The following is a 25,322-nucleotide window of genomic DNA, read 5'->3' as shown; positions in this document are numbered from 1 at the left end:
TAAATTAAATAAAGGTTCTAGAAAGTATATATTAGTATAAAATTTTAAATGTAGGGCTGGAGCAATAGCATAGCAGAGAGGGTGTATGCTTTGCTGGGTTTGATTCCCAGCATACCATATGTTCATGCTGAACCTGCCAGGATTAATTTCTGAGGGCACAGCCAGGAATAAGCACTGAGCATTGCCAGGTTTGGCCTCCAAACAACAAAACAATCTTATTTATTTTTATAATATCTTTATTTAAGCACCTTGATCATAGACATGATTGTAGTTGGGTTTCAGTCATAAAAAGAACACCCCCCTTCACCAGTGCAACATTCCCATCACCGATGACCCCATCTCCCTCCTTAACCCCCCTTGCCTGTATTTGAGACAGGCATTCTACTTCTTTCACTCATTAACATTGTCCTGATAGTGTAGTCATCTCTCTAAGTAAACTCACCACACTTTGTGAGCCAGTCCTTCCAGCCCTCATCTCCATTCTAGGCATTATTACAATAATGTTTTTTATTTTTCTTAACACCCAAAGATGAGTGAGACTATTCTGTGTCTGTTTCTCTCCCTCTGACTTACTTTCCTCCTCACAATAGATTCCATGTCCATCCATGTATAGGAAAATTTCATAACTTCATCTTTCCTGACAGCTGCATAATATTCCATTGTGTATATGTACCAGAGTTTCTTTAGGCATTCATCTGTTGAAGGGCATCTTGGTTGTTTTCAGAGTCTGGCTATTGTAAATAGGGCTGCAATGAATATAGATGTGAGGAAGGCATTTTTGTATTGTATTTTTGTGTTTATAGGGTATATCCCTAGGAGTGGTATAGCTAAATCATATGGGAGTTCAATTTCCAGTTTTTTGAGGAATCTCCAAATTGTTTTCCATAAAGGCTGGACTAGATGGCATTCCCACCAGCAGTGAATGAGAGTTCCTTTCTCTCCACATCTCCTCCAGCACTGATTGTTCTTGTTCTTTGTAATATGTGCCAGTCTCTGTGGTGTGAGATGGATTTCATTGTTGTTTTGATTTGCATCTCCCTGATGATTAGTGATGTGGAGCAATTTTTTTTTTTTTTTTTTGGTTTTTGGGTCACACCCGTTTGACGCTCAGGGGTTACTCCTGGCTATGCACTCAGAAATCGCCCCTGGCTTGGGGGGACCATTTGGGACACCGGGGGATCGAACTGCGGTCCGTCCTACGCTAGCGCTTGCAAGGCAGACACTTTACCTCTAGCGCCACCTTCCCGGCCCCATGGAGCATTTTTTCATGTGTCTTTTGGCCATTTGTATTTCTTCTTTGAGGAATTGTGTGTTCATTTCTTCTCTCCATTTTTTGATGGGGATCAAAACAACTTCATATGTAGTTGGACTGTGAATGTAGCTCAGTAGCAGAACACTTGGTTTGTATATTTGAGACCTTGACTTTAATCCCTGGCACTGACCTCCCAATGTATTTGAAAAATATATTTTACTGTATATACTCGAGTATAAGCTGACCTGAGTATAAGCTAATCTCCTTAATTTTTACCCTAAAAATTGTGAAAACTGGGGCTGGAGCGGTGGTGCAAGCAGTAAGGTGTATGCCTTGCCCACGCTAGCCTAGGACAGACCCCACAGTTCAATCATCCAGCGTCCCATATGGTCCCCCAAGCCAGGAGCGGTTTCTGAACACAGAGCCAGGAATAACCCCTGAGTGTCACTGAGTGTGGCCCAAAAACAAACAAAAAAATTGTGAAAACTTAGTGACGCGAGTATAAGCCAAGGTAGAAAATGCAGCAGCCACTGGTAAATTTCAAAAATAAAAATATATATCCAAAACAATTACAGTAATTGAGGAATCAGTAAGATAAATATTTTTCAATATTTATTGCTAAAGAAAAACTGTAAATTAGCAACAATAACTTTAAAACTTTAAATAAAGTGCAGAAAACTGTAGCTTAATAGGTAATGAAGCTAAATCACAAAGGTTAAAATAATTGAAAACTGGATTCCTCTTCTCATCATCTGTATGTCCAGAGCTTCAGCTGTATCTGACGTGAGGGTATCAGCATAGACATTGTCATCATCACTGAGTTCACATATATCATCATCTCTGCTGTCGGTCTCATAAAAAGCACAGAATATTGTGGGTTAAATAGTTCAGTAGCATATAGTTCAGTTCAACCACCTACTTCTTCAGCTCAGCCGTAACTTGTGGACTAACCTGAAGCACTGCCCCCTCCAGCAGACTGCAGAAGACGACTGGAGACTACGTGCATTCTATTAGGGGTGTGTGTACCGAATCAAATAACCTGTATGACCCGAGTATATATGGTATTTTATGCATTTCAGAAATTTTATGAAAAATTTCTGGGTTTTTTTTTTTTTTTATTTGGTTTTTGGTCACACCCGGCAGCGCTCAGGGGTTCCTCCTGGCTCTATGCTCAGAAATCGCTCCTGGCAGGCTTGGGGGACCATATGGGATGCCGGGATTTGAACCACTGTCCTTTTGCATGCAAGGCAAGTGCCCTACTTCCATGCTATCTCTCTGGCCCCGAAAAAAATTTTTTTTATTTGGTTTTTCGGGCCACACCTTTTGATGCTCAGGGGTTACTCCTGGCTAAGCGCTCAGATATTGCCCCTGGCTTGGGGGGACCATATGGGATGCCGGGGGATCGAACCACAGTCCTTCCTTGGCTAGCGCTTGCAAGGCAGACACCTTACCTCTAGCACCACCTCTCCAGCCCCAAATTTCTGTTTTTAATATGAAAAATTCTGCTATTGGAGAACATTCAGTAAAATAAGACTAACTTCATTTTACTTTTCTCAGCCACAATCAATGCAAATACTAGATTTATTACCTTTATTTCTAGAGTTATTTTATTTTATTTTTTTATAAATTATCTTTTTTTTTTTTAAATATGGAACGCTTCACTAATTTGCGTGTCATTCTTGCGCAGGGGCCATGCTAATCTTCTCTGTATCGTTCCAATTTTAGTTTATGTGCTGCCGAAGCGAGCACTATAAATTATCTTTATTTAAACACCATGATTACAAATATAATTGTAGTTGTATGATTACAGTCATGTAAAGAACACCCTCCCTTCACCAGTGCAGGATTCCCACCACCAATTTCCCAGATCTCCCTCCTCCCCACCCCACCCACACCTGTACTCGAGACAGGCTTTCTTTTTCCCTCATTCATTCACATTGTTATGATAGTTTTCAGTGTAGTTATTTCTCTAACTGCACTCATCACTCTATGTGGTGAGCTTCATGCCATGAGCTGCACCTACTGAGAAGATAGGGGGAAATAAGGGTTGGGACTGAGGCAGTAAAATATTAGAAATGAGATTTGTAGGGCAGTATCAAGGTCACATTACAAGATGGATGTTATGGATATATAAAATATATGCTTATAATACTATCAATAGGAAAACAAGGAGAAAAAAATTCCAGTGTCTGTCCCAACATAAACCAGTACTAAAACGGCCCGCCCTCCTCCCAAAGTGCATTTCCATGTAGTGTAGGGAGAGGTAGGGGGGAAGCCTGAAGACCACTAAGAGTCCAGCTGAACCCACTTCTGGCCATCTGAGCTGGCATCCAGGGAAGGCCTGGAGTCAGGGGAAAAAGACAAGGATGGCTGGGGGCCTGCCAAGCCTCCCAGCACTCCCCAGGCCAGGGAGAAGGGCTCTGGTATGGGGCCTCCCCAAACCCCATACCTGGCAAGAGCTGGTCTCCAGAATCAAGGAGGAAACCGGAGGCCAGATGTCTGCCCACCCTCCTCCCCTCTAGAGTTATTTTAGTTCACCTTTAGATACTTAATTTTTCTTGACAATAATATAAAAATCATTCTATTAAATTGTGATTTCATGATTCTTTTTTTTTTTTGGCCACACCCCTTTGATGCTCAGGGGTTACTCCTGGCTAAGCGCTCAGAAATTCCCCCTGGCTGGGGGGATCTAACTGCGGTCCTTTCTTGGCTAGCACTTGCAAGGCTGACAACTTACCTCTAGTGCCACCTCATTGGTCCCTCATGATTCTTTATATCATGTTATACATTTATTTAATCTGTTTTAGCACTTTTTTCTATTCATTAAAAGTAGATAAGAAATTAGTGGGTTTTTTGTTTTTGTTTTTGGGCCACACCCATTGACGCTCAGGGGTTATTCCTGGCTATGCGCTCAGAAATCGCTCCTGGCTTGGGGGACCATATGGAGTGCCAGGGAATCAAATCGTGGTCCATCCTAGGTCAGTGTGTGCCGGGGGATCAAACCGCGGTCCATCCTAAGTCAGCGTGTGCAAGGCAAACGCCCTACCGCTTGCGCCACTGCTTGCTTGTGCCACTGCTCCAGCCCGGAAATGAACATTTTTTAAATGATCTCTGTGTGCCTTAATAGTGGCATTATTTATTCTTACTTATTTTTGTTTGTTTGTTTGTTTGTTTGTTTTTGGGCCATATCCAACAGCGCTAAGGGGTTTATTCCTTGCTCTGTGCTCAGAAATCTCTCGTGGGGGATCATTATGGTTTTTTTTTTTTTGGTCACACCTGGCAGTGCTCAGGGATTACTCCTGGTTCTGCGCTCAGAAATCTCTCCTGGCTGGCTTGGGGGAACATAATGGGATGCTGGGATTTGAACCACCATCAGTCCTGGATTGGCTGCATGCAAGGCAAATGCCCTATTGTTATGCTATCTCTCTGGCCCCTTGGGAGACCATATGGAATGCAGGGGGTCAAACTGAGGTTGGCTGTGTGCAAGGCAGACATTGTACTTGCTATGCTATCTCTCTGGCCCTGGGAATTTAATTCTAACAGCTATAGATAGGTATTTTGTCTTTTTGTTTTTTGTTTTTGGGTCACCCTTGGTGGTACTCAGGAATTGTTACTTCTTTGCACTCAGGAATCATTCCTGGAAGGCTCAGGGTGTCATATGGGATGAAGTGGATTTTATCGTGGTCAACTGTGTGCAAGGCACATGACCTACCCAATGTAATTTCGCTCCAGCTTCTCATTTTTAAATTTATTGAGATAAAAATCTCAATTACTCAGGTGTTCTTTTGTAGAGAAACAGTTAATGTATTAGACATTTATAGTTTTAATAAGCTACCTCTTAGGACTGGCTCATATTTAACTATTTCTGATTTATATCTTACATTTTTTATATCTTACTTTTTTAATATGTCCTATTTATATTTACTTAGATACATCAGTCATTACAAAATCTAGATGCCTAATATTAAGCTTTTTCTTTGCCTTGGGTTTTATTGTATTAAAACTGTTCATGACTATAGTAGCTAAATTGGAAATGCAACAATATATTTTCTTTTGGGAATGGGACAGGGAAGGTTCGGGCCATATCCAGGGTGTTCAATAGTAATCTTTGGTGGTTTGGAGGATATTGTGTGTGATGCTAATGTTAACTACAGGGTGGACATTACGCAAGGCAAGTGTCATAACCCCCCCCCCCCGGTACTATTTTGTGACCCCCAAATGTGACAATCTTAAAAAAATCACCCTAAGTTTGTTAAACTGAAAAAACTTGAAGTTTAAAAAAATATAAAAAATTTTTGGGGCCGGGCGGTGGCGCTGGAGGTAAGGTGCCTGCCTTGCCTGCGCTAGCCTAGGACGGACCGCGGTTCGATCCCTCGGCGTCCCATATGGTCCCCCAAGAAGCCAGGAGCAACTTCTGAGCGCATAGCCAGGAGTAACCCCTGAGCGTCACAGGGTGTGGCCCAAAAACAAAACAAAAAAAAATTTTGGGGGCCACACCTGGCTGTGCTCAGGGCTTATTTTTGTCTGTGTACTCAAGGATCACTCCTGGTGGGACTTGGGGGACCATATGTGGGCTCATACTTGGTTTGAACATGTGCAAGGCATGTCTGCTATATGATCTTTCTGGCCCCTAATTTTTAAAGTATTATGTTATCATTGAAAAATGTTGGGTATGGGCCGGAGAGATAGCATGGAGGTAAGGCGTTTGCCTTTCATGCAGAAGGTCATCGGTTCAAATCCCGGCATCCCATATGGTCCCCCGTGCCTGCCAGGAGCAATTTCTGAGCATGGAGCCAGGAGTAACCCCTGAGCACTGCCGGGTGTGACCCAAAAACCAAAAAAAAAAAAAAAAAACAAAACAGAAAAATGTTGGGTTTTACTTCAGTCAGAAATAAAATAGAAAAAAAGGAAATTAAATAGAAGTCTCTAATAAAAATATAGTTAAAATTAATTACAGTTCTGTTCTGGCTTTGATTTTTTTTTTTTTTTTGGTTTTTGGGCCACACCCGGTGACGCTCAGGGGTTACTCCTGGCTATGCGCTCAGAAGTCGCTCCTGGCTTGGGGGACCATATGGGACACCGGGGGATCGAACCACGGTCCGTCCTAGGCTAGCGCAGGCAAGGCAGGCACCTTACCTCTAGCGCCACCACCCGGCCCCTGGCTTTGATTTTTTAATTTGTTACTCTACCAAGGTGAATCTTATAGCTTGATAAGGGTGTTATTGCTTAAATATTTTATTGGTTTGGTTCAGTGTTGAAATTCTATTTTTTTTTCTTTTGGGGATTGAACCCCGAGCCATCATACTAAGCATGTACTCTATATAATATACTTTTTTTAAACAATCACATTTCATTTTATTGTATATTAATATCTTAGAGATTCATATATTTAGAGCCAGAGAGTACTTCTTGCCTTGCACACAGCCAGTCCAAGTTATATTCATGGCACTATATATGGTTCCCCAGTGCCATTTGTAGTATCTCTAAGAGCAGAGCCAGAATTAAGTCCAGAGGACTTTTAGGTGTGAAAAGAAAAGAAGAAAAGGAAAGGAAAGGAAAGGGAAGGTAAGCAAATGGAAGATAAGGGAAGGAAAGAGAAACATTATTGTTTGTTAAAAATCAAAGTTTATCAGTGTAATGAAATAATGATTTATTGTACTTTTGAATTTGTAACCTACTTTTGAACTACATTCCTGATTTAGAATCACCAATGTACTAATAGTTGTGTTAAAATTTTTTCTTTTTTTATCTTTCAGTCCAGTGCCTAAGGATAGAGATAAATTTTATTTCAAATTAAAACAAGGAATAGAAAAGAAGGTTGTGATTACAGTGCAACAACTTTCCAACAAAGAATTAGCTATTGAAAGGTAAGCTACTTGTTTCTAAATGCTGCCAAATCTTGTAGTGATGATATATTTCAGGAGAAAAGCACTATTGAATTACAGCTGTATTACACTTTTTTTGGGGGGGCATACCCAGAGGTGCTTAGGACTTGCTCCTGGCTCTGCACTTAGAAATCACTCCTTGAGAGCTTGGGAGACCATATAGGATAATGGAGATTGAACCTGGGTTGGCTACATTCAAGGCAAATATCCTATCCATTACTGTACTATCTTTCTTGGTTCCTAAACTGTACTATTCTTTTTTTTTTTTTGCCACACCCGTTTGATGCTCAGGGGTTACTCCTGGCTAAGCACTCAGAAATTGCCCCTGGCTTGGGGGGACCATATGGGATGCCGGAGGATCGAATCACGGTCCTTCCTTGGCTAGCGCTTGCAAGGCAGACACCTTAACTCTAGCACCACCTCTCTGGCCCCTGCTGTATTATTCTTGATGACTTTTTTTTTTTTTTTTTTACCATGCTTCTGTTTTGCCATTTAAAATGAATGAGACCAGTACTACTTTGTTTGATTCATAGGTTATGTGTAACTGGTTTATTAAAAATCGTAGTTGATTGGTGACTTAAAGGAGCTGGAATGTAGTGAGTGAGTGCTCTTAGATCCTGCAGTGCCAGGGATCACCATTGTCACTTTGCCAGTACTCTGGTGATATGCATGGTATTACTCAAGAGGCCATATGGTGCAAGGCATGTGCTCTAACCCCTGTGCTATCTGTCTAACCCTATTTCATGTTTAAATCATAATTTGTAAATACTGGAATTTAAGACAATCCAGTAGGTGGCAGTCTTGAAAAGAAAATTCTTACCACTTCTGCATATTTCACATTGACGAAAGTTCATTTGTAGAATAAAGACATTGAAGGGAAAGAAAAGTCAAATTCCTTCATTTTGACTTATCTTTTCAAAGTCTATCGTTTAAAGATTTTTATATATGGGACCAGAGTGATAGTACAGTATGTAGGGCACTTGCTTTATGTATCTAACAGGAATTTGACCCCTGGCATCTCAGATGAAACCCCCCCCCCCCCGCCCCCGCATACAGAGCCAGGAGTAAGCTTTGACCATTGCTGGGTGTGTCCCTCAAACATAAACAAAACAAAAATTATGTAAAGTGTCTAAAATACATAAAAGTAGAAAGACTTTTCTTAGACTTGTAAAAAAATGACTCAGGACAAATAGTGTCAGAATCATAAGATGAACCTCTTTAAAATTCCATAAGAATGGTGGTGGTAGGGGAGGAGAGAACAAAAAAAGAATGGTGGTGGTGTAAGGAGGGTCATTTCAGGTTTGTAGCAAATTATTTTGGAAGAGATTTTTGGCTCCAGGTTTTTTTTTTTTTTGGGGGGGGGTGTGTCCACACTTGGCAGCACTCAGGAGTTACTCCAGCTCTGTGCTCAGAAGTCGCTCCTTACATGCTTGGGTGACCATATGGGACACTGGGGATTCGAACTGGGGTCTGCCCTGTGTTGGCTGCATGCAAGGCAAACTGACCGCTGTGCTGCTATCGCTTGGGCCCCTGGCTTCAGGTTTTTATGCTTCCCAAATCAGTGTTCCTACAAATCTGTCCTCATGCTTGCGTGTGATTAAAGCGCAGCATTGATACAGAAACACTTATTGGATACATTATACATTATACATGTACAACTTCATTATACTGTGAGTTTTGTGAGTTGTTAAAATTTCCTTGAGTCATTTAATATCTGATCCTAAGTCTCAGAAATAAAATTTTTATACAGTAAAAGACACATGTGAGGGCTCAGGGATGGCTCTGTGGCAAGGTGCGTCTGCCCTTCAGGCACAAGTCCCTGAGTTGAGTTCCTGACATGGCTTTCATGTGCTCACAGAGCAGCCCCTGCAGCTCTGCTGTCTAGAACCCTAGGCACCAGAACAGAGTGGACAATGTCTGACCCAATCAAATGTCCACAAGCACCGCAGCTTAAGTGTCTAGCTCCAGCTGGGAACTGAAACGGTGATGTTGGAACATGTGGCCAGGCACATACATCACAACACAGGCGTATGTGCTCCCCAATCATTGCATCAGCAGCAGAGGGAAAGAAAGGGAGGAATGCATGTAACATCTTAGGACCAAAGCAGATTGATTACTCATGGAGTGAGTCAGAAGTGTGACCTTTTCTGTAGTTAAGTTTTGTTTCACTTCTTAGTTTGGTGATTTGAAACTATGTAATGAGAAATTGAAGTGATACCCTTTTCCAGTTTGCTTGGTAATCGGAGTCTTGTAATCCAAGGCCGAGGGTTTGTAATGGTTTAGATACTATCTAGTCCCCCATTTAGTCTCTTTCTATATCATAGATGAGTAAAATAATCGGATATTTGGCCTTCTCCTTACCTCCCTTAACATGAATCCTTCCAGTTAGAATCACATTGCATCGAAGTACATTGTTTTTCACCTTTTTGTTTGTTTTGGGCTACATCCGGCAGCGCTCAGGAGTTATTCCTGATTCTGTGCTCAGAAATCGCTCTTGGCCTGGGGGATCATATGGGATGCCAGGGACTGAACCTGCATCTGTCCTGGGTCAGCACATACAAGGGAAATGACCTACCACTGTGCTACCACCTTTTTAAAAAAGCAAACATAGTTTCATATGCTAATCTGTTTTAAATGTCTTGGTGCTTTTTAAGTTAAATATTTATTTAATTTAATTTATTTATTTTGGGTTTGTAGCCACACCTGTCAGTGCTGAAGGATTACTCTTTTTTTTTTTTTTTTTGGTTTTTGGTTTTTGGTTTTTGGGCCACACCCTGTGAGGCTCAGGGGTTACTCCTGGCTATGTGCTCAGAAGTTGCTCCTGGCTTGGGGGACCATATGGGACACCGGGGGATCGAACCACGGTCCGTCCAAGGCTAGCGCAGGCAAGGCAGGCACCTTACCTTTAGCGCCACCGCCCGGCCCCTGAAGGATTACTCTTGACTCTGCACTTAGGAATTATTCTTGGCAGTGCTCAAGGGACCATAGGGATGCTGGAGATCAAACCCAAGTCAGTTGTGCACAAGATTAGTGCCTTACTTGGTGTATTCTTTTTAGCCCCTAAATTAAAATCTTAATTTGAAATTATAGAGTTATATAAAGTTACAGTAGTAGAAGGGGGGTCCATGTGTACTCCCCAGCAGCCACTTCTTTTTTTTTTTTTTAGTAATTTTATTTATTTATTTGTTTGCTTGTTTTGTTCTTGGGTCACACCCGGTGACATGAGGGCTTACTCTTGGCTATGCACTCAGAAATTGCTCCTGGCTTGGGGGACCATATGAGACGCTGGGGGATTGAACCAAGGTTCATTCTAGCCTAGAGCCTTGAAGGGCTCCAGTCCTCACACCATTCTGCCCATCAGCTGACTCTGGGAGTCCTGATTTCCTTTGTTCTATTGACCTTGGCTCTGGTACCTCAGTACTTCAGGAATGAAATGCATTCTGACTTTAGGTATAGGACCCCCAGCTCTTTCCAAGTTTGCTCTAACTTGGAGTTCTCCTTGGGGTAACTGGTCTTTGGTTATTCTTTAGAATTCTCTTTATGGTTACTTTCCTCTGACAGTTAATAGTACTTTATAGTAAACTTTGTTTAAATTAATAGCTTTTATTTAGAAAATTTTGGCCACAAAAGGCTGTACTCAGGGCCTACTCTGGCTCTGTGCTCAAGGGTCTATATGAGGTGCTGGGGATTGAGCCTGGGTTGGACACATGAAAGGTAAATATATCACTTGCTGTACTATTGCTCCTGCCCCTACTAGGCACTCTTTTTTTTCCTATTTAGGTCCTAATTGGCAGTATCTAACTGAATTAGTATTTAATGACATTATCCATTCTGAGACAATTTTTGATACTTGTTTGAAAAAATTCTTCTTCTTTTTTTTTTTTTTTTTTTTTGGTTTTGGGGCCACACCCAGCGATGCTCAGGGGTCACTCCTGGCTGTCTGCTCAGAAATAGCTCCTGGCAGGCACGGGGGACCATGTGGGACGCCGGAATTCGAACCAACCACCTTAGGTCCTGGGTCAGCTTCTTGCAAGGCAAACACCGCTGTGCTAACTCTCCGGGCCCGAAAAAATTCTTATTTCTTTTTAGTCTGCCTCTCTCCCTCTGATTCACTTCACTGAGTGATACTCTTCATGTCTATCCATAATGCATATTTTGTATACTAAAAGAAATCTTGCAAAATTATTTTTTTGAGGATAGAGAGTTAAAATAGGGTACTTTGCTCTCCTAGAAATAGCTCATTAGAATTAACATGAGAATTTTAATCCTGAGTATCTAATTCTTTCAAAAGCTGTTTATTTTGATAGTATTTTATTATAATTTTATTTATTATTTGGGGAAGGAAAAGGAAGAGATCTTAAGTACTTACAAAAATGTTATAATTATGTTACAATGAAGTGTGGCTTCATTGTTTTGTTATTGATATTTTTAATTAATATTTTGTTATAATGGCAAGTGTTTTTTTTTTTTTAAGATATTAGATTATGAAGGGAGAGGTAAGAAGAACTATGTAAGTTTATCATAATACATAAATGGTACAAAGTTAAATTTGGGGCCGGAGAGATAGCATGGAGGTAAGGCATTTGCCTTTCATGCAGAAGGTCAGTGGTTCGAATCCCGGTGTCTCATATGGTCCCCTGAGCCTGCCAGGAGCGATTTCTGAGCATAGAGCCAGGAGTAACCCCTGAGCACTGCCGGGTGTGACCCCCCCCCCCCCAAAAAAAAAAGTTAAATTTGAAGTGGATTCAAACTTAACAAAGAGTGCTAATTTCCCAGTTCCTTCCTTCTAGGCTGGTGAGGGCTGGTCCTACCTGCTTTGGGAAGCACTAGTCTAAAGCAATGCTAGGTACTCTGTGTTTGGTATTTGTATGGATGCTAGCCTGGTGTTAAAAGCTCTTTAAACTGGTTTTGAGTAAAAATTGAGGAAATAATAGGAAAAATAGAACCTTTTCTTTTGTATAACTTTGAGTAGTAAGGCTTTAGATAAATCACTTTTGTATTCTGAAAGCAATCTTTTATTATTTGTTGTATGAAGGTTTTGAAATATATGTATAAATATAATATCTAGATTAAATAATTGATTAATATAGTAATTATTGTGATCTTATTCTTATGAGATTTGATTGCAAATTTTTGGCCAGGTCAGCTCTATTTACAGTTGTATATTCTGTTATTTACAGGTTTCATAAAACTTACCATATCTGGTTGTAATTGTCTGTTTATTTCTTTTTGTTTCCTGCTAGACTGAGTTTCTTGAGAATATAGGATTGGTAGTAATTTGCTTGTTACCTTATTTATAGAGTTAATAAGAGAAGGTTGAATGCTTTGAATTCCCTGGTGAAAGACTTAATATTCACAATAAGTGTTTGTGGTACTAATAATATCTATCTAATTACTAACATGTTATTCCTGATAGACCTTGCTCATCTCTGTAGGAAGCCAGATGTACTTAAATGAAGAATAATTTTGGAAATGACTAATCTAGTTTGATAGAAGGTTTTTGCAGGTTTAAAAGTGGGAGAAATCTTAAAGAGTTTTATAACTGAACTTGCATTTTTCTACTATGAAGCAGAGGCTTTCTCTGAGATTGGTGTTAGTAACCTGTCGGTTGGTGGCAGGATTTTAAATGATTAAACCCAGAATAAGAGTACTATATCAAAGAAAATAAAAATAAGGTGGGGGCCAGAGAGATAGCATGGAGGTAAGGCATTTGCCTTGCATGCAGAAGGACGGTGGCTTGAATCCCGGCATCTCATATGGTCCCCCGAGCCAGCTGGGGGTGATTTCTGAGCATAGAGCCAGGAGTAGCCCCTGAGCACTGCCGAGGGCAACCCAAAAACCAAAAACCAGAAAAAAAAAGGTGATTTTTTTTTTTTTTTAGCATTAAAGGAAAATCTACACTTCAAAGGCTCCTTTTTTGCAGTAGCTTGATACGGGAAAGTTAGACTATATAATATTGCAGTGCCAGAGAGATAGTAGAGTGGGTACTCTTTCTTTTATTTTAAGACTTGATTGATTGATTGATTGGTTTTTGGGCCACAACCAGTGGTACTCAGAGGTTACTCTTGGTTCTGCACTCAGAAATTGCCCCAGGCAGGCTGGGGGAGCACATGGGATGCTGGGAATTAAACTGGGTCCCTCCCGAATTGGCCACATGCAAGGCAAATGCCCTACCATTGTGCTATCTCTCCAGCTCCCCTTGATCTATTTTGTTTCAGTCAATAATTTGTGACCATTTTGTTGGGGAGAGGAGATTTGGGGTCAAACCTGGTAATGATCAGGAGTTACTCAGGAATCAAAACCAGGTCATCATGTGCATGACAGACTCCCTTCTCTCTTTATTATCACTCTGGCCCCAGTTTGTAAGAGTTTTTAATTGTTCATTGTTTTTTACATGTTACATAAATATCTGGGAATTTAGATAGCATTTATATATGATCTTTGTATCTAACTGAATTGTTTGTAGCATCTCTCTCTCTCTCTCTCTCTCTCTCTCTCTCTCTCTCTCTCTCCCTCTCTTCCTCTCTCCCTCCCCCCTCTCTCCCTCTCTCTCTCTTTCTCTCTCTCTTTCTCTCCCCCCCCCTCTCTGTTTTGGTTTTTGAGCCACACCCAGTGACGCTCAGGGGTTGCTCCTGGTTTGGGGGACCATATGGGATGCTGGGGATCATACCAAGTTTTGCCCTAGGTCAGCCACTTGCAAGGCAAACACCCTACTGCTGAGTCACCGCTCTGGCCCCAATAGTGTTTCTCTTAGAAACAAACTGTTGTAACTAGTAAAACTTGAACTGCATAATTATAATGAAAAATGTCTTGTTTACTGGGTATACACACACACACACACACACACACATATTTGATAACTAATGCTTTTTGCTTAAATATTTTCAGATGTTTCGGAATGTTGTTAAGCCCAGGGCGGAATGTGAAGAATAGTGACATGCATTTACTGGATATGGTAAGAAGAATCTCAAGCCTTTATAGATGACAGTTATTTTATATTTTAAATATTTTAATTTAAAGTTTTATCATCTTGTCCAAGTTGTATCTATAGTTGTATGATAATAATCTCAAATCCAATCTTAAAAATAACTTATGAAGAAGTTATGAATATTTCCACCAAAAATCATATACAAATTGAAAGCAAATAAAAGAGTAGTGTTTTTCAATGTTCAGTTGTCTCTTTGGTCTTGAAGGAAGATGTTTTTTCTTTGAACAAAAAATAACAAGCACATGATATTAATAGGCATATCCAAAGTGACTTGGTGCCTTTCATTTTAATGCACTGTTAATAATTTGAATACTGTGATGGATGCTTTGGTTTTCTTTCAAGCATTTCTTTTCTGAATATTTTCTCCTTGATTACTTGCCCTTAGCAAAGTATATTTACTGTGGAAATTTATATCTTTAAAAGCTAATATATAAGAGCTAATTTTTGATGAAGCTTTTTTTGGATGTAAATAGCAATCCATCATAAGTTTAATCAGAAATATGTTCTAATATTATAAATGAAAATTTATATTTTGTGACCTCAAAATATTATAGTAAATCATTTTAGAGGTAGTATACTTTTTAAAAAGTTTTTGGGCCATGGGGCTGAAGAGATAGCATGGACGTAAGGCGTTTGCCTTTCTTGCAGAAGGTCATTGGTTTGAATCCTGGCATCCTATATGGTCCCTGAGCCTGCCAGGGGTGATTTCTGAGCTAGGAGCCAGGAGTAACCCTGAGCGCCACACCTGGGGCCACACCTGGCAATGCTCAGGAATCACTGCTGGCAGGGCTTTGGGGGGTACTATGGGCTGCTGGGGATTGAATCTGGGCCAGCTGCATACAAGGCCAGCACCATACCCATTGTCCTACCTCATGTGGTCAAAAAATTTTTTTAAATCTCTCTCTCTCTCTCTCTCTCTCTCTCTCTCTCTCTCTCTATATATATATATATATATATATATATATTTTTTTTTTTTTTTTTTTTTTTTTTTTGGTTTTTGGGCCACACCCAGTGTTGCTCAGGGGTCACTCCTGGCTGTCTGCTCAGAAATAGCTCCTGGCAGGCACGGGGGACCATATGGGACACCAGGATTCGAACCAACCACCTTTGGTCCTGGATCGGCTGCTTGCAAGGCAAATGCTGCTGTGCTATCTCTCCGGGCCCTAAAATCTATATTTCTTTTAATTTTAAGTAGCAAAAATAGGCATTGCCTGTTATTTTGATCTGTGTGTTTCAAATATTATTGGATTTCTACCAACTATGTATGACAGCCCTATCTTTGAGCTATTTAATCAATAATATTATCCAACTGTTCTAGATGGCTCTTTCAGCCCATTTGAGCACCCAGATATGTGCCAAATGTTGTCTGAAGAGCTGGCATTTTAGGTAAGGTAAAACATCACTTTTACCATCTGTAGTATTATTGTCTTGTGAATGGAACTGGCAGCCCTGGGTTAACAACATCCATGGGTTAAATGTGCTTCTAAACATGGAAATTAGAGGAAGCACTGCCTGGTAAGAAGTAAGCAATATCTGATAAAGTAATATAAGGCAAAGATTAACATTTACATTGACTATGAAAGCCCATTAGCTCTTTCTCCAACTTTCTTGCATTTTTCTTGGTAGTATATACCAGCAGTACAGCTTTCTTGCTTTGTTTTAATCTAAACAAGGTGCTGCATTTGGAATCTCTGAATATGCATGAGGAGACAGCTCAGGAACATAACAATGTACAGACTTCAGACTAATGAGAATAAGAATCATTGGCAGTTTTCCAAAATTCAGATGACATAATTGTAGATCTGGCATGAACTTCTGAGATCCTTTAGTCTGGTGTGTGTCTATCTTATCTAGAATATATTCCTCCATTGTTAGGATGATGGAGTCTCTATTGAAATAAAAAAGCCCACAAGCATGGAAACTCCTGGAAAGAAAAGTGAGCATAAGAACAGGAGACATAGTTAAAGTGGGTAAAGTGCTTGCACTGTACGTGGCTGACCTGGATTCTATTCCCGATTCCTCATATGGTCCCCTGATCCCTGCCAGGAGCAATCCTTGAACACAAGAGTTTGGAGTAAACCCTGATCACCTAAGGGTATGGCCCATCTTCTCATTACCTCCAAAGTGACCATATCTGAACACTATGCACAAATGTCAAATCAAAATGGATTTAAGAAAAATAAAAGACAATATGGTAATAAAACCCAGAGACAATGGAGATAAGGGCCAGAAGGATATGATGAAGCTTGTGGTCAGCACAATTAGAGAAATAACTACACTCACAGCTACCCTCACATTGATAGAGAGAATAGAATGGCTATCTCAAAGACAGATAGGAGGTGGGATAGGAGGGAAAAGGGGAACATTGGTGGAGGGAAAGTTGCCCTGGTGATGGGGTTGTGTGTACATTTTATGACTGAAACCAAACTACAAACATGTTTGTAACCATGGTGCTTAAATAAAGGAATTATTAAAAAACAAACAAAATGTCCAAGGTCTAATTAAATATAACTTCGTAATAATATTGTTTGTGGTTCAGCTTATAACAGAATGTCTCTTTTCCAAGAAGTATATGTCTTATGTAGATATGAAAGAAGCTATATTTGAAAAGAATGCTTGGGCAGTAGAGATAGGATAGCAGGTAGAGCATTTATCTTGCAGATGGCTAATCTGGGTTCAATCTCTGGTATCCTATTTGGTCCTCCGAGCATCCTTGAACCAGGAATGATTCCTGAGTTAAGAGCAAGGACCAACCCCTGAGCAGTGCGGGGAATGGCCCAAAAGAAAAAAAATTGCTTTACAAAAGCCTTTAAGGTTGAAAACATTTACAAAAAAGCTGCTTGAAAAGTCAAATGTTGACTGCTTAAAGTAAGATATTTTAATTTTTTTGTTTGATTTTTGGGCCACACTTGGTGGCACTTAGGAGTTATTCCTGGCTCTGCACTTAAAAATTGCTCCTGGCAGTCTAGCTCTAGCCGGCCTGGGGTCTGGGGAGACCCCAGTTCGAAGGCCATGTCCCTAGCTTGGGGGTTCTGGGAGCCTTGGTAGGCCCCCAGCCATTCCCTCTCCGGCCTCTTGGCCTCCAGGCCTTCCCTGGGACCCAGCCCAGGCTGCCAGAAAAGGTGGGTGTTGGGTGGTCCCTCCTGGAGGGGATCCCAAGCTTTCCCCGCCCTTCCCCCAGTGAGGAGAGTGGGGAGGGCACAGGGAGGAGGGAGGGTAGATCCTGGCTTCCGGTTCTTTACCGAATCCTTTCTTGATCTGGAGGCAAGCTCTGACCAGCATGGGGTCTAGGGAGACCCCAGTTCGAAGGCCTTGTCCCTAGCTTGGGAGTGCTGGGAGCCTTGGTGGGCCCTCAGCCATCCCCTCTCCTGCCCCAGGCCTCCAGGCCTTCCCTGGGACCCAGCCCAGGCGACCAGAAAAGGTGGGTCCAAATTGGGGGGTGCTGAGAGCTGCTCATTTTTTTTTTTTTTTTTTTTTTTGGTTTTTGGGCCACACCCGGTGACGCTCAGGGGTTACTCCTGGCTATGTGCTCAGAAGTCGCTCCTGGCTTGGGGGACCATATGGGACGCCGGGGGATCGAACCGCGGTCCGTCCTAGGCTAGCGCAGGCAAGGCAGGCACCTTACCTCCAGCGCCACCGCCCGGCCCCAAGAGCTGCTCATTTTTATTAAGGTAGTCTCTGGCAATTTCTTACCAGTCTACATGTTCAAAACCACGTGGGGGCGATAGCACAGTAAATATTAATAGTATATCCTATCCTTCAGTTATGTTTTGTGTATGTAGAATGTCCATCTCGTATTCTGCCCTTTTGCACACCCTTGTAAAGCTCATTTTCACTCCTTAACTCTATCACCCCCAAGCATCAGTACCCCCCATTTACCCTGTTTAACTTTAGTACTTCATAGTCCCAATCACACACCAAAGTGTTGCACTGGATTTAACAACCCCCAACTATTTCAAAAGACATAAAATGGACACGTATGGCTTTTGAATATTTTTTTTTTTTTTTGGTTTTTGGGCCACACCCTGTGACGCTCAGGGGTTACTCCTGGCTATGCACTCAGAAGTTGCTCCTGGCTTCTTGGGGGACCATATGGGAGCCGGGGGATCGAACCGCGGTCCGTCCTAGGCTAGCGCAGGCAAGGCAGGGACCTTACCTCCAGCGCCACTGCCCGGCCCCCTATTTTTTTTTTTTTTGCCTCACCCGTTAGATGCTCAGGGGTTACTCCTGGCTACGCGCTCAGAAATTGCCCCTGGCTTGGGGGGACCATATGGGACACCGGGGGATCAAACCGTGGTCCTTTCCTTGGCTAGCACTTGTAAGGCAGACACCTTATCTCTAGCGCCACCTCGCCGGCCCCGAATATTTTATGTCTATTTTCTTTGACAGCTATAACTGTTACTAAATATTCTCTTATACAGTGAAGATTTTCCCCACTTTTTATCTTTTCTTCTCTCTGTGAGCTGTTCAATAAGGAATTTTTGATGAAAGAGTCCCTCAGATTAATGCTTATGTTTAACCATGTCATGGGGATTTTTGGACTTGTTCTTGCAGCCCCCATATGGGCCTATAATGCTATGTGGCATTGTTCCTTGTTTACATAGGCACATTAAAATGGGAAAATACTATACATACAAATAAGTTCCTATCTAATAGAGGTAGGAACACAGAAATCTTGTAGAGTAATGGGTCCTTACACCCTGAACATTGACATAATGACCTGGCACAGGCCTCAGAAGAATGGGCATTCTCCATTCACCCCTGAACCAGTAAAGCTAACTAAGAAACATCCAAGGTCATTTATAGATCTGGAAACAATCCTATACCAGGGAAGACCCTACCGCTGCTCTAACATTGACCTGCTCAAAAGAGACTTCCCTCAACACTTAGAAGACTTGACAACAATGACCTGCTTACAGGACAGGGCTCTCTGCATTGCCTTTTATTGTGAGGTGAAACTAGAGGATGCTCTACACCATCCTGACTTCAATTTAGGATATGCAGATTCCAGGATCTTTAATACAGAAACATGATACCAACAACAGAGACTGTAAAAAATAAAAGTATATTGGCACTACAGACAATGACTTGGATTGGACAAACTAGTTTTCTGGAGCCTAGAGTTGGTCTTCTGCCAGGAAACTTCAGGGGTAGGGTCTCCGTGTAATTAGGCCAAGGCTTTTCCTTTCCATGTCCCTCATATTTTGGTGGGCCTATGCAAACAATAGCTGCAACTCTAACACCGTTTATACGGTGCTCCTTTGACTTTAATCCTTAAAAATACCCACTTAAACTTTTGTGATTAACTTAAACTAATATGCATGGGCAAGGAAATATAAAAAAATACTATACCTTCAATGTTTAAGGAGTTACATAAGTTTTATGGCCTTAGATTGCTTTGTGTACTGCTAAGAAATGTTATAGTGTACTACAATTTGGGGACTTGAGGGACAAAGTAATTGTACATGGGTTTTATTTTATTTTTCTTAATGTTCTTTGGCTGAAAGTTCAAAAATTAAGGTATCAGTAAGGGGTTTTCTTCTAAGAATTCTGTTTATGGGTGATTGTCCTTCCACAGTAACTTTACCTTTTCCTCTTTCTTTGCATCTTTGTTCTCATAATTAAAAATAAATTTATATATATAAAAAAAGAAATTGCTTCTGGCAGGCTTGGGGGACTTTATGGGATGCTGGGAATCAAACCTAGGTCTGTCCCAGGTTGGCCGCATGCAAGGCAAATGTCCAACTGCTGTGCTATCACTCCGACGCCCAAATAAGATATTTTAAAATGGTGATTTTCTTGTTGATGTATGTACTCAGTAATTCTTGTTTGGATTGTATTACAGGAATCTATGGGCAAGAGCTATGATGGGAGAGCTTATGTTATCACTGGCATGTGGAATCCTAATGTACCAATATTTCTGGCACTTAATGAAGAAACCCCAAAAGGTGAATTTTTCTTAAAAGATTCCTCTTTATGTACTTTAACATTGATATTATGGATTGTGTTGTTTTGCAATGTTTAAAAATGTTATTCTAATGAAGTTATTAAGATTTTGAAATTATTTTGTTTTGGGGCTATATAGTTTTTGTTTTTGTTTTTTGTTTTACTGGCGATGCTCAGGGGTTACTCCTGGCTGTCTGCTCAGAAATAGTTCCTGGCAGGCACGGGGGACCATATGGGACACCGGGATTCGAACCAACCACCTTTAGTCCTGGATCAGCTGCTTGCAAGGCAAACGCCGCTGTGCTATCTCTCCGGGCCCTTTGGGGCTATATTTGACAGTGTTCATGGATTATTCCTGGCTCTGTGCTCACTCCTGGCAGGTTCACTCCTGGCAGAATTCACTCCTGGCAGGTTCTGGGGACTATATGGAATGTCGGAGATCAAACCTGGGTCAGCCATGTGCAAAACAAACTTCCTACCCGCTGTGCTATCTCTGACCCCAAAATTTGAGATTTTGCACATAATTTTACTCTTGGGAAAATCCCTTACTCAAAAAATTCCTTTAAAAGATAATTAAAAGTGTTAATTTGTTAGGTGCTGAGTTTGGGCTTAGTGTTTTAATTTTTTTGGGGGGAGGGCCACACCCGGCAGCGCTCAAGGTTACTCCTGGCTTTCTGCTAATAAATTGCTCCTGGTAGGCCCTGAGGACCATATGGGATGCTGGGATTTGAACCACCATTGGTCCTGGGTGGCTGCTTGCAATGCAAATGCCCTATCACCACTGTGTTATCTCTCTGGCTGAATATTATTATTATTATTATTATTATTATTATTATTATTATTATTATTATTATTATTTTGGTTTTTGGGTCACACCCGGCAGCGCTCAGGGGCTACTTCTATCTCTAGATCAGGGGTCTCAAACTCGTGGCCCGCGGCCGTTTGTGGCTCTCTGTACAACATTTTGTGGCCTGTGGCCGGCCTTCAAATATCGCAGTAATCGCAATAAAAATCGCATTAGTAAGAAAAAAATCGCATTAAACATTCATATACCCCGAGCAGTTTTATTCGGGGTATGCAAATGTTTAATGCGATTTTTTTTTTTTTTTTTTTTTTGGTTTTTGGGCCACACCCTGTGAGGCTCAGGGGTTACTCCTGGCTATGCGCTCAGAAGTTGCTCCTGGCTTCTTGGGGGACCATATGGGACGCCGGGGGATCGAACCGCAGTCCATCCTAGGCTAGCGCAGGCAAGGCAGGCACCTTACCTCCAGCGCCACCGCCCGGCCCCAAAGTTTCTTTTTTTTTTTTTGGTTTTTTTTTTTTTGGTTTTTGGGCCACACCCGTTTGACGCTCAGGGGTTACTCCTGGCTATGCACTCAAAAATCGCCCCTGGCTTGGGGGGACTATATGGGACGCCGGGGGATCGAACCGTGGTCCTTCCTTGGCTAGCGCTTGCAAGGCAGACACCTTACCTCCAGCGCCACCTACCCGGCCCCGCGATTTTTTTCTTACTAATGCGATTTTTTATTGCGAATACTTGGTAAGCAAATAATCATGAATACTTTGCACCTAGTGCAGATGTCATTTCCGCTACTCCTGCCCGCTGTCCCTTGCATTATCGGAGGCCTAAGGGAGAGAAGTTTATTACAGAATTAGATTTTGTCAGACCTTCATCATGACTTCATCAAAGCCTACAGTGAAGAGAAAGATTGATGACAAGCACAGACAATTTCAGGAAAAGTGGGAGACGCAGTATTTCTTTATTGAGCACAGGGGCATCCCCACATGTCTTATTTGCTCAGAGAAAGTTGCAGTGCACAAGGAATACAACTTGAAACGCCATTATTCAACTAAACATGCTGAGGAATGTGCAAAATATCAAGGAAATGAGAGAGCCAAGCGGATTGCCAGTCTTAAAGCATGTCTAATGAGGCAACAAGATTTCTTCAAGAAAGCAACCAAAGAGAATGTTGCATCAGTTGAAGCTAGTTACATGGTTAGTAAGATGATTGCTAAGGCAGGGAAACCATTCACAGAAGGAGAGTTTGTTAAAAAATGCATGTTGCAGGCTGCAAGTATTATCTGTCCGGAAAAGAAAGGTCAGTTTAGCAAAATCAGCCTTTCTGCCAACACTGTGGCAGAGCACATTTCTGACATGTCAAGTGACATCATCAACTGTGTGAGAAAGTCAAATGTTTTGATGCATACTCAGTTGCTCTTGACAAGGGCACAGATATAACAGACACTGCGCAGCTCAAAATCTATGTCCATGGTATTGATTGCAATTTTGAATTGACAGAGGAACTGCTCACAATAATTCCAATGCATGGCCAGACCACCGCTAATGAGATATTTTGGCATCTGCGTGATGCCATTGAGAATGCAGGTTTGCCATGGAAGAGGTTTGTTGGAATAATAACCGATGGAGCGCCATCGATGACAGGGAGGAAAAATGGACTGGTGGCACTTGTTCAAAAAAAAACTTGAAGAGGAGGGTGTAGAGAAGGCCATTGCTCTTCACTGCATTATCCATCAGCAGGCCCTTTGCAGTAAATGCCTGCCATGTGACAATGTGATGTCTATTGTTGTGAAATGCATCAACCAAATCAGATCCAGGGGCTTTAAGCACAGGAGGTTCCATGCTTTTTTAGAGGAAATGGAGTCAGAATATGGAGATGTGCTCTATTTCACCAAGGTACGTTGGCTCAGCAGGGGAAATGTCCTGAAAAGATTTTTTGAGTTGAGAGAAGAAGTGAAAGCCTTCATGGAGAAGGATGGGAATGCTGTTTCTGAGTTGAGTGATCACAAATGGCTCATGGACTTAGCTTTCCTTGTTGACAGCACACATAAGCTGAATGTACTAAACAAGATGTTACAAGGCCCGGGGCAGCTTATTAGTGCTGCCTATAACAACGTGAGAGCATTCTCCACAAAACTTGTGTTATGGCAATCCCAGCTCTCTCAGACAAACCTTTGCCCATTTCCCAGCATGAAGGAACTTGTGGATGCAGGCATACCATTCATTGGTGAGAAATATGTTGATGCTATTTTTAAGCTAGAGAAAGAATTTGATCACAGATTTGCATACTTCAAAAAGCACAGAGCCACTTTCCAAATTTTTGTGGACCCCCCTTTTTTTTTTCCTTTTGGTTTTTGGGCCACACCCAGCAGTGCTCAGGGGTTACTCCTGGCTGTCTGCTCAGAAATAGCTCCTGGCAGGCACAGGGGACCATATGGGAAACCAGGATTTGAACCAACCACCTTTGGTCCTGGATTGGCTGCTTGCAAGGCAAATGCTGCTGTGCTATCTCTCTGGGGCCCAGATCCCTTTTTCTTTGATGTGCAAAATGCCCCTTTTGTGCTTCAAATGGAGCTCATTGACCTGCAGTGCAACTCTGATCTCAAAGCCACGTTCAGGGAGATTAGTGGGAAAGCAGACATGCATGGGCAGTTTTTTGAGAGAATTACCCCCAGCTTCCCTGAGCTTTCCCGAATGTTCAAGCACACCATGTGCCTTTTTGGGAGCACATATTTGTGTGAAAAGTTATTTTCCACATTGAACTTCAATAAGTCAAAGTACAGGTCTAGACTTAATGATTATCATCTTTAAGCCAAACATACTGAGGGTCTCAACTGTTTCCTCTCTAAAGCCAAACGTGGTTCAGATTTGTGAGAAGAAGCGCTGTCAAGTCTCTGGCAGCAAGGAATAGGCAAAAGATACCATGTTCAGAAGAACTGTTCATGATCTTCACTTAATGTTCTATTCATGTTCAGAAGAAATAATTAAAACTGTTAATAATGACGTTTGAGGACTTTTTTCTTTTTTGTGAAATCCTTTATGCGGCCCTGCCTCACCCCAACTTTGCCTCCTGCAGCCCCCAGGTAAATTGAGTTTGAAATCCCTGCTCTAGAGTCAGAAATCGCCCCCGGCCAGCTCAGGGAACCATATGGGATACCAGGATTCGAATCACTGTCCTTCTGCATGCAAGGCAAATGCCTTATGCTGTGCTATCTCTCCGGCCCCTGGCCCAATATTATTTGGGCTTAGTGTTTCATATATTATATAGAAATGCTTGGGGTCGGAGAAATAGCATGGAGGTAAGGCGTTTGCCTCTCATGCAGAAGGTCATGGGTTTGAATCCTAGTACCCCATATGGTCCCCCGAGCCTGCCAGGAGTGTTTTGTGAGCATAGAGCCAGGAGTAAGCCCTGAGCACTGCCGGATGTGACCCAAAAACCAAAAACAACAACAACAACAACAACAACAAAACAATCCAGAAATGCTTTATTGGGAAGAAAATGATACAAAGGTATGAAAGAAGTGAGGAAGACAAATTATGGAATTTTGCATGAGCTATGCTCTATCTAAACACTTGACTCTCACACCTTATGGTGCTCAGAGGTCATTCCTGGCTATGCACACAGTAGTGACTCCTGGCAGTGCTTTTGGTACCACAAGTACTAGTGTCTTACCCATCATACTATCTTGATGGCCTCGAATTTATATTGAGAAAATAATTTTTTGTGTTATTTAGTTTAGCTTATATTTATGGTAGATTTTTGGCTAAAGACAGACTTTAGCTAATGCTAATGTGGAAAATCACAACTGAAAAAGGTTTAAAATAATGATTCTTAAATGTTGTTTAATGAGAATATTCTTAATTGCATGAATTTGATCAAACATCAGGTTATTTTAAAATGAGTACTAATAAGAGAAGATTAGAATTATGTAAAATTTAGCTTTTTATATATTGGGAATAAGTTGTTTTTACACCCACAGTTTGTTATTTCTGGAGAATGACGGTAACTACCAGCCTGTAAACTTTCCCCTTATAATCAAAGAAAAAAAAATGACAAAATTAAGCCAGTTGATAATTTGAAGAATAAATAACAAAATTCAAATAAGAAGTTATAAAAAGTTTAATATTTTTAAAGTTATGTAGTTTACTTTTATTTGACTATCTTTGGGGGGTCTGGGCTACACTTAGCAGCACTTGGACTACTTCTAGCTCTACACTGGGGGACAGGGTGGTACTTTAAGGGGGCCATGTAGTGCCTAGGATCAAGTGGGAGGAGGTTGAAAGAGAATCAGTTGCATGTAGACTGAGTGAACTCAGTGAACTCCTTTACTATCTCTGACTCCAGTTTAGCTTTATTTTATATTTCAGTGCACATTTGGCTCTAAAATGAAAGATGATAGTTAAAAATTAATACTTTTATTAAAAATAAGCATACATACCCCTTTCATAAAA

General features: G+C 41.3%; 1 protein-coding gene and 1 non-coding gene across 2 annotated transcripts in view; one reads left to right on the top strand and one right to left on the bottom strand.

Annotated features, from left to right (window-relative positions):
* The window catches only part of RABGAP1L (RAB GTPase activating protein 1 like), a 369,153-nt gene that overhangs the window by 19,483 nt on the left and 324,348 nt on the right, over positions 1-25,322 (top strand). Inside the window, exons 6-8 of the mRNA XM_049776425.1 lie at positions 7,009-7,119; positions 14,026-14,092; positions 19,971-20,073. Of these exons, the coding sequence (XP_049632382.1) occupies positions 7,009-7,119; positions 14,026-14,092; positions 19,971-20,073 (281 nt within the window). The remainder of the gene's footprint in view (positions 1-7,008; positions 7,120-14,025; positions 14,093-19,970; positions 20,074-25,322) is intronic.
* Positions 2,895-3,001, bottom strand: LOC126015094 (U6 spliceosomal RNA). The gene has a single exon (XR_007497991.1). It is a non-coding gene; the product is annotated as a U6 spliceosomal RNA (small nuclear RNA).

The sequence above is a fragment of the Suncus etruscus genome, chromosome 7 (genome assembly GCF_024139225.1).
Source record: "Suncus etruscus isolate mSunEtr1 chromosome 7, mSunEtr1.pri.cur, whole genome shotgun sequence".
NCBI classification, from domain to species: domain Eukaryota; kingdom Metazoa; phylum Chordata; class Mammalia; order Eulipotyphla; family Soricidae; genus Suncus; species Suncus etruscus.
The sequence above is the reverse complement of the archived record's forward strand: the minus strand, read 5'-3'. Positions and strand labels throughout refer to the sequence as shown.